This window comes from Gossypium hirsutum, chromosome A02, assembly GCF_007990345.1.
Source record: "Gossypium hirsutum isolate 1008001.06 chromosome A02, Gossypium_hirsutum_v2.1, whole genome shotgun sequence".
Taxonomy (NCBI): domain Eukaryota; kingdom Viridiplantae; phylum Streptophyta; class Magnoliopsida; order Malvales; family Malvaceae; genus Gossypium; species Gossypium hirsutum.
In genome coordinates this window covers 77,769,410-77,778,771 of record NC_053425.1, presented here as the reverse complement: position 1 = coordinate 77,778,771, position 9,362 = coordinate 77,769,410, and the positions used below count along the sequence as shown (strand labels likewise).

Below are 9,362 nucleotides of genomic sequence, written 5' to 3'. Positions count from 1 at the left end.
GGTCTCTCTATTATGTCTAAAATTGAAATTTAATCTCTATAGTTTTATTTTTAACATAATTTGGTCTATATATTTTTATAATATTATTGATTCGTCTAAATAGTTAATATTGTCAACTTTTTAATTAAAATATTACGTATTTAGGAGTCTTAAAAATTGACATATGGTTTCCCATTTCTTTTAGGTTTCCATTGTCTTATATATATATATATATTATAAGACAATGGTCAAATTTTAATTTTGACCCTTAGACTATACTAAAACTTTAGATTTAATTTATATACTTCAGTTTTTGACATAATTTAGTCCATCTACTTTTATAATTTCATTAGTTAATTTAAATAATTAATATTACTAACTATTTAAATCAAAATGCTAACGTCAATTTTTTAAGAACACTATTCTAGTAGAAAGAATTTATTTTATCATGATGAATTTGAATTGGTGCTTTTAAGGAAAAAAAATCTTAATCAATATTTTTAATGTTGTTTTTATTATTACATGACTACTAAATGAATATATATATATTTTAAATTTTAAAATGTCACGTTAGAGAATTTAATTGAAGAAATATAATGGTGGTAACAATAGGCTTGAAAATTTTAAATCCAAAAGCAAACAAATTAAATTCCTAAAAATAAAAAAACAGGAAAATTCCAAATGTACAAAATATAGGATTTAGACCATATTTTAACTTTCAAATTTTAACTTTGTAAATTAACAAATATATAATCTACCCAACATGAAGCATAGGGTGAGAACCATACTAGTTATTATAATTTGAGGGTTTTTTGGTCAAATATAATTTGGGTCTATTATGATTTTTTTTTGTATGTATCATAACTTATAAAAGTTTTTTATGAATATTTTTTTTATGTATGTATCATAATTGATAAAAATACCTTAATACTAAGAGTTAGGTTGCGCTTTGCCCCATTTACTCAAAAAAGGTAAAATTAGTCATTATTGTTAGATCAAAGAGTAAACGAGTCCTTTTATTAAAATATTTATTAATTTTTACGGTTGAAAACTAATCCTTATACGATAGTATGACGTACACGTAACATGCCATGTGTAATTATCGAGTTATTTTATTAACCACGTCAGCTTTTAATAATAGAAATTAATATAATTTTTAATAAAAAATCGATTATTAAGTTACAAAAATTAATTCACATTTTTTGTGTAGAAGATGGAAAATGTGAGTTTCGATGGTCGATTTACCACCATAACCCCCATCATTCAATCTGAAACTTGTAAAATTATAAATAGATAAATAACAAGAAATACGGATGAAATACTACCATAAAACTAGCTCGTTGAAGGCAGAATCAAAAACGGTTGCCCAAAAACTAAAAACTAAAAACATAACCAAACGGTCCAAAGACCAAATTCCAAATCAAACCTCCGTCTCTGTTCTCAGAGTCAAACGCAAGAAAATTAAGAGTAGTTGTGAACATGGGCATTCTCCTACAGCTTTTGTTATGCCTGATTATACCCATTTGTTATGCCCAACATCAACACCAAACATCCTCCTCCTCTTCGCGTAGAACAGTTATAGATGTAAAACACGGTCCGGATTCAGTTGTATGGGCTGTTCAACTCTCTGATCTCCATTTCAGTGTTCACCATCCTCAGAGAGCCATCGACTTTCGGAACCTTGTTCCTCCTGCTCTTTCCATGATTAACCCTTCTCTTGTCCTCATCACTGGTGATCTTACAGGTTTAAATTTCATTTCTAGCTTGATGAGATTTTCATGTTTGAGTGTTTCTTTTATGAGAAATCATGATCCTTAATTTTGGGCTTGTGTTGATTTTTTTTAAATGTCTTGATTTCGCGTTCTTTTGTCAAGCGCTGGGTCATGGGTTTAGTGGCATTATATGATGCCACTAAATGTGCTTATTTTGGTCATTGACTTCATTGGCTTATTTATTAAATTTGGTTGGAACGGGGTAGTATTTGGTAAAGAGCCTGTTAATGTATATTGTGCTTGTAAATTAGGTGCTTGTTTGATTGAACTGGGAACTGTTAAATGACTTTTCCTATAAATTAAAATGCTCAGTTTAGAAATTTTATGTTCATGTATGACTTTCCCACCTCTGTTTATAGTATTCTACTTTATAGATATTACTGCTATTAAGGCAAAATGTTGGAAAAGACAACACTATGCCACAATTTTCTTGCTACTTTGTTATTATGTCTATCTACTTGCATCCCTCTGTCTTCTGTTTTTACCCATTTACAGAAAATTATACGAGATCCTTCCCCGGGGGGGGGGGGGAAGGAACATCTCTATGTACTTCAAATTAGTAGTTTGGTTTCTATTGTTTTCTCCCACTGGAATTGAGTAACAAATGGTCACAGAGCCCAGAATTTGCATAGTGTAGGTTTTTCCTGATCCTGTAAGCTCAAATCTGTTCCAGCTTTTTCAGGCCCCTTCTGTCTATTCTAATATTATCTTGCTGATGTTAGATCTTAAGGTCACAAACATGCATCCAAGGTGTATAGGATGGTAAATTCATGAACTTTTGCATTAATCAGTATTATGACTTATGGCATCACTGACTTGGTACAATATGAGTGGAGTATGAAATATGTTGTTTGGTATGTATGCTTATGGTGTTCTCACCAACTTTAATGTTGTTAAAGGGTGCAAAGCATATTGTAGGTGCTAAAACTAAGATGTATAATTATGATAATAAACTTTTTGGTCTAGTTCATCCTGCAAAGCAGGTAATGTGATACCTCACACCCGTTTTGACATCCGGTATGGATGGAAGATGCCACCGGAGCACAAACCAAAAGGAAATCTTGAAAATAAATAAGATTTAAATCTTTGAATCAATTTCATAAATTCAGATAAATGAAATAAAATCAATTTAGAGGTTTTAAATTCAAGTCGAAATCATTTAGAAACAATTCCTGGGTGATTGGAGGTGTCCAGGACCAATAACAGGATTTAACGAGTCCAAAGTTCCAAAATAGTGCAGGGGTACTGTCTAGGGGCTAGGTATCAATACCTAAGCCCCATGTTCCGATACCCTTGGGCAAAGTATAAGTACCTGGGTGTTAGGTATATCAGCACCTGGTTCCAAGTACCGTAGTTTTTAGCTACTGACTTTTTGGGATCCAATTCTTTAATATATGTACCGGAACCTGGATCCTTGGGACCAAATTTTTGGTCACTGACTTGTAAAGTTCTGATATCCACACCCTAAGTTCCGAAACCTGGATGTAGGGGGCCAAAATTTCACAAAGAAGCAACCTCAAACACACTTCAAATCACCCTAAAACAATCCAAACATAAAACTTTCACGAGGGATCAATTCAAGGCATATAATAGTAATCCCAAACACATTCTAACTTACCCTAAATTTAACTAATACTGAAGACATTTAAAAATCATATTAAGACTACCAAAATGAGTATCATGCATAGCCACAAATAGCTCAAATCAAGATAATTAAGAGCACGCATGCTTTTTTAGTATTGGTGATCATCTAAGTTTTTAAGCCAACCAAATGTATACTACAAGGTAAGCATCAAAATCATCCAAAATATCAAGACTCATAGTAAGATAAAACTAGTCTATATGCATACAATAAGAATGACCCTCTAGTACATGCCACTAGGAGGCACTTATACAAATAGACAAATTTCATACTCTTCGAGCCTAGCTAGTGGTGATGTGATTTGGAAAGGACGTGTTGGCGTCACGAACGCTTCTCAAAACCTACTCGCAAATAAGCAATAGCGCGTTTAGCTTAAAGCTTAGCAAGAAAATAGAAAACACTCGCTTACCTTGCTCTGAGAATGAAAGGGCTTGCAAAGACAAATAAAGCTATAATCTTGTCATTAACAATTCTAATGGCATGAAAGTTCATTAATCATAAACAAAATCAAATAATAAAGATTTGTTAATACATATCTTAAACAAATAGTTATACCACAACACTTTTAACGTCATCTAATTACAAATTCCAAAATTTATGTGTGTAAGAGATCTCATGTCAACATTTTCATTAATAACCAACAATTATCTTGACACATTTGTCAAGTCAAATCATAGTATCATCAATACATAGCCCTCAGTAATCTTAGTGAACTATGATTTGGACACTTAGGACTCCCACCCTGACTCCACATATATTGCACTTCAAGTGCATTTCCATCCTCAACACCAACATCGTTCCATATCATATCGTCGCCACAATGCACGCAATCTAGTATGTATTGGCATGCCAACCATAACCTAGCTATTTTATAGAGTTTACAAGGGCAAAACTTTCAATAATTAACCAATTTAAATTAGCAAGACCCTTGGCCCTCCAAGTCATGTATACATTCATATACATGTACCATTAAAATTGTTTATTCCACATATCAAGCAATATGTGAACTTCATGACTCATGTCACATATATCCTATTCCCATTATGCACATTTCGTATCAACATTTGTTTCTCACATAGTTCATATCATTTCACAATCAAAATCCCATATGTTACATTTCTTGTTAACTATTATTAAACTTCACCTTAAAAGAAATAATGTTTCATGCCATTTAATAACCATTTCACTACATATATACATATACACACACCCATCTCTCTCTCTCTCTCCCCCTATATATATATATATATATTAAAAAGAAGTAAACATTTTCCTTGAGATTCTTACCTTCCAAAATGTACATAAACAAAAGGAAGGCTTCTTCCTTTTTCTTCAACCGTCAAGCCCCTCTTTTCCTTTGCTTGAATTTCCACCTTCAAGCTTTTTCTCTTTGATAATATGAATATCCATAATAAATGCAAGAATCATAAATGACCATATTAATGGCTCAACCACAAGGAATGCACAAAAGTGATAAGTGTGCCAAGATGAAAAATGCCAGAGCTCTTACCTTACTATAAGTTTTCTCACTCTATTCAAGCTTCCTCACTCTAGATATTTAAACCCTAAGTGGTAGGTGATGGGAAAAAGATGAAAGGATTGGCTCAAATGTGTGTTTTATAAGCAGATTTCAAGAAAGAGTGAAGAGAAGGGGTGGATTTGAATGGATTTAGAGGAGGAGATCAAAGAAATAAAAGAAGGGAAGGTTTTTTTTTTCTCACCTTGCAATGGCTGGCTAGGAGGGATGAAAACGGGGGTCTTCTCCCTTTTTCTTGTATTTTTAAATTGTAAAGAAGAGTCAAAGTCAAGTTAGTAAACAAGTCAAAAAGAAATGCGTGGTTAATATTTGTTCTTAATTAAGAAAAATGATCTAATGGCTCATAGTTCATCCCATCACCACCATAAATCATAATTTCCAATATTCTAACATGTTCTTATACAAAATATCTAAAATACCCTTGTGGGAAAAATTACTTTTACCCCTCACTAAAATCTTACCCAACCAAGTCCAAAAGCTTAAAACATATCACTATATTGTCTCATCATACAATAAATGCTCAAATCTCATTAAATTCAAAGAAATCATAATTCTACAACCAAATTATGGATAGAATTCTCAAAATCAAATCATATGGTAAACTGGAAAAATTTTAGGGTGTTATTTGCAAATTTTTCTCCTGTTGTTGGCAAATATGCATGATTTTCTTATAGTCATGTCTTTTGTTGAATAGTCAAAACATTGAGAGCTAAAATGCTTGACATTATCCTCTTTTGTTACTGATAAAAGTACAACTAATAACAATATAAAAAATTAAAGTAAAACTTCAATTAGATGGACATATTTTGTGCCTACCGCCTTAGAAAGGAAGCGTGCCTAGGTGGCTAGGCATGCGGCTAATCAAATGAGCTTTAATTGAAAGGTTCTGAAGCACTTTTATTGTTTGGCACTAAGGTGTGATATCTAGGCATGTGTCTAGACACATGCCTTTTGACCAATTTTATGATCACAATGGATTATTCATCTTAAATAAAATATTTTCTATCAACAGATGGGAAAAGCAAGGATTTGTTAGTAATGAAGCAAAATGAAGAGGAATGGGTAGAATACAAGAATGTAATGGAAGATATTGTGAAAAGAAGTGGACTCGATAAGAACATCTTCTATGATCTTAGAGGGAATCATGATAATTTTGGCGTACCAGTGATTGGTGACTCATTAGATTTCTACTCAAAGTATAGCATCAATGGGCAATTGGGAAGGAGTGGACATGTAAATGGTGTCACACTCACTCTTCAGGTCACTTGCTCTCTCTCCCATTTTATGTGTGATTTATGGTTTTATCTGGAAAGACAATGTTAGATTTTTAACTGGAAATATAGGTCTTGTTTGTTTTCATATCTGAAAATTTGTTCAGATTTTGTGCTGCCTGACTGATTGGCTCTTTATTTTTTTATTTATTCATTCGTGTTGCTGTATTTCAGATTAGTGGTTAAATTTCAAATTCACGTAAATATTAATATTGCTGGCTTTCATATATGCAAATATTTGCTTTAATCCATGACTGGCTGCAGTTTTCTCCACTCATCTGCAGACAATTAGTTAAAATCTGCATGAGAAAAGTGCATGGAACTCTAGGTTTTCACTTTCTGTTTCCCATGATGCAAAATGATGAATGATGATGAGATTGAAAACTTCTATCATGAATTCTGAGGACAGGCTCAAATGCTTGTTAATCCATTCATCCTATTTTAAACTTAGGAAATGTTTTGGTTATTTATCTTATTAGTTTGTGACATCACCAGGCTGGTAAGCAGAAGCATCTGTTCGTGGGGTTGGACAGCACCATGTCTGTTGGGTTACGAGGTCCGACTAATCTTTTTGGGCATCCAACTGACCAACTCTTGGCTGAAGTAGATTTGGAGCTATCGCAATGGGACTCTCAACCACTTAAACCAGTAAGCAAGATATCTTTTGGACATTTCCCTCTTTCATTTTCAGCATCCTCTCAATCTGGGAAGACCCTGAAAGATATTTTCCTAAAGCATTCCCTTTCTGCTTACGTATGTGGGCATCTTCATTCAAGATTTGGAAAGAACTTAAAGAGGTACCACTTGTCAAGTCATAGATTTTTATCTTCTCAGAAGTTTTTCCAGTTTAATTTAAATCAAAATCCTTCAGAAGGCAGTAAGAATTGTTCATTTGGAGCTCCTCCGGTTCAAGAATTTTGGGAATGGGAAATGGGTGACTGGAGGAAGACTAGAGCCATGCGAATCTTGGCCATTGATAGAGGTCATGTTTCGTTTGCTGATATTGACTTTCAGTCAGGGTCCAAAAAGACTATTATATTACCCACATTTCCACTTGACTCACGTTTCATGTCAACATCTTCATCGCACCACGAGTACGAATGTGAACATATGCTCCCTTCATCTTATGAGACAGTGAGAGCTCTTGTGTTTTCTGTTTCTCCAATTGTGTCAGTTGTAGCTAGAATCTACGATACAAGATATGGAAATCTTGACATTGTTGTGGATGCACCAATGACCAATCTTGGAGATGAGTCCTCTAGGGGAGATCTTTATGCAGTTCCTTGGAACTATAAGGCATTCCAAGACCCATCTGCTGATAGATTCTGGCTGCAAATAGAAGCAACTGATATCATGGGCCGGACAACTATAACTGAACTAAGACCGTTTTCTGTAAATGGGCTTCATGGTAAGGTATCGTGGACTTGGAAGGAGTTTTTTGTCATGGGTTGTCAATGGGAAGCCTTGTATTACCCAATTCTTTGGGTGTCTCTGTACTTTCTACTCTTAATCCTCCTTATCCCTAGAGCTTTTCTCTTTTTCTCTAGGAAACAAATAACTTACAAGAATGTTCTTGCTTCAAAAGGCTTCATAAGTGGCGTAGGATTGGTTTTGCAAGAGCTCTGCAATGTTCCTATAGCATGGTTTGGTTTCCTGGGATATTTATTCTACCTGATTATGTTTCCCTGGTTTACTGGACAAGTTTTTACTGATGGTGAAGATAAGGGATACATGACATACATGGGCTGGGTAGTGAAATTTTCTGATAATAAGAGCAACCATGATTATATTGGATCTCCTGATGTCATGGTAGTTGTTCTTCCTCATCTCATCTTTGTGGTCTTGCCGGCTATTTTATCCTCTGGAGCTCTGGCAGCTGAGAGAGTTGTCCATAGAGGCAAGTTTCTATCAGTTTCAGGAAAGAAAAAGGATGACTACAGCGGACTGGATCAGAGATCTGTTAGGTATGATTCCCGAGGCAATAGAAGATCAAAATTCCATTTTGGTGGGCACTGGATTCGGTTAATTCTATTGGTTCTTTGCTTGGTTATCTGTTGGAAGCATTTCAAGGTAAATCGTCTAACCCCTATCAGGCTAATATGGAACAAATTGGATTTTAAGATACTAGATCCACATCAGTTGGTACCATTTCCTCTAAAAAACTGTGGGAATGAATCACATAAACATGGATTCCTTTCTCACACGTAATTGTGGGTATTATATTCTTCATTCTATAATTTGAAAAGATTGCAGCTAATGACTTAGTTGGCTAACCATTTATATCTTGTCTGCTAATAGTTTTTTTAAGTTGATGGATCTCACTAGACATACTATGTTCAAACTCTCATCTGGTAAAATATGTAATGATTTTGGAAGGCCATAAGTAGATCTTTTTCATTTTCCACCCCACTTTTTGTTAATGCAAAGATGTAAACGATATACTCATTCCCAGTTCCATGATTTCTCTTGTACCTATCTCTTACTTCAATATGTTGCCTTCTTTCCTGCAGAATTGCAGAGCCCTGATGAAAGCTTATGAGATGAATCCATTGCTCCATTTTCCGGTGTATACTCTTGGGATTCCACTATTGTTGGTTTATGTTATCCACAAAACTAAGAGGAATTAACAAGTACAGTAGGTTTTCTCTTCTCCATTTCTGTTTTTCATGCTGTGTCACAGACAGCCCTTTGTAATATGGCATAAATGCATTTCCAGTATGCTTGGCTTAATATTTGGCCTAAAACACAGTCAGTCTGCTGCTTGCAGATGTTCAACGCTTCCGCTGAAAGTACATCGAAAGGATCTCGAAGATGGTTACACCATTAACCTGTTGAAAACTCAGCTGAAGACACCTGGTTTAGTTGAAAACGTAGTTTTAGCCTGTTAGCTACGGTAAATACTAACTGGCAATTAACAAGGGAAGCTTTTGGAAGATGTATTCTCTTTGGATATTGGACCTTTCTGTTCTGATTACGATTTTGCCATGTACCAGAATTGACGATAAACAAATGTGGTACCTGAAGGCCTCTTGATAGTAGGACTACATAAGGTTCAACTTGATTCTGAAAAAGAAAACGAAATGGAAGAGATAAAAAAAATAGGAACAAATTTCAAAATTACACATGAAATTTGATTTATGTGCAATGTAATGTCTTTTGAT

At 34.3% G+C, this 9,362-nt stretch overlaps 1 protein-coding gene across 3 annotated transcripts; it reads left to right on the top strand.

Annotated features, from left to right (window-relative positions):
* The first annotated feature begins 1,294 nt into the window (after positions 1–1,294).
* On the top strand, positions 1,295–9,034 carry LOC107951949 (putative metallophosphoesterase At3g03305). 3 transcript variants are annotated; one of them, XM_016887138.2, is made up of 5 exons: positions 1,295–1,723; positions 5,943–6,190; positions 6,697–8,271; positions 8,712–8,831; positions 8,969–9,034. In XM_016887138.2, exons 1-4 carry the CDS (start codon positions 1,459–1,461, stop codon positions 8,826–8,828), a joined length of 2,205 nt encoding a protein of 734 aa, XP_016742627.2. In that variant the 5' UTR covers positions 1,295–1,458; the 3' UTR covers positions 8,829–8,831; positions 8,969–9,034. The 3 variants fall into 3 exon arrangements, with proteins under 3 accessions (XP_016742627.2, XP_016742626.2, XP_016742628.2); XM_016887137.2 differs by having other exon boundaries at positions 8,712–8,836; XM_016887139.2 differs by having other exon boundaries at positions 1,316–1,723; positions 8,712–8,836; positions 8,955–9,034.
* Positions 9,035–9,362: the final 328 nt, after the last annotated feature.

Excerpts from the sequence above, each read along its gene's own strand:
- LOC107951949 (XM_016887138.2), top strand. The coding sequence starts at position 1,459 with ATGGGCATTCTCCTACAGCTTTTGTTATGCCTGATTATACCCATTTGT. Across the intron at positions 1,724-5,942 it reads CATCACTGGTGATCTTACAG|ATGGGAAAAGCAAGGATTTG; the intron begins GTTTAAATTTCA and ends TTCTATCAACAG. Across the intron at positions 8,272-8,711 it reads TCTGTTGGAAGCATTTCAAG|AATTGCAGAGCCCTGATGAA; the intron begins GTAAATCGTCTA and ends TCTTTCCTGCAG.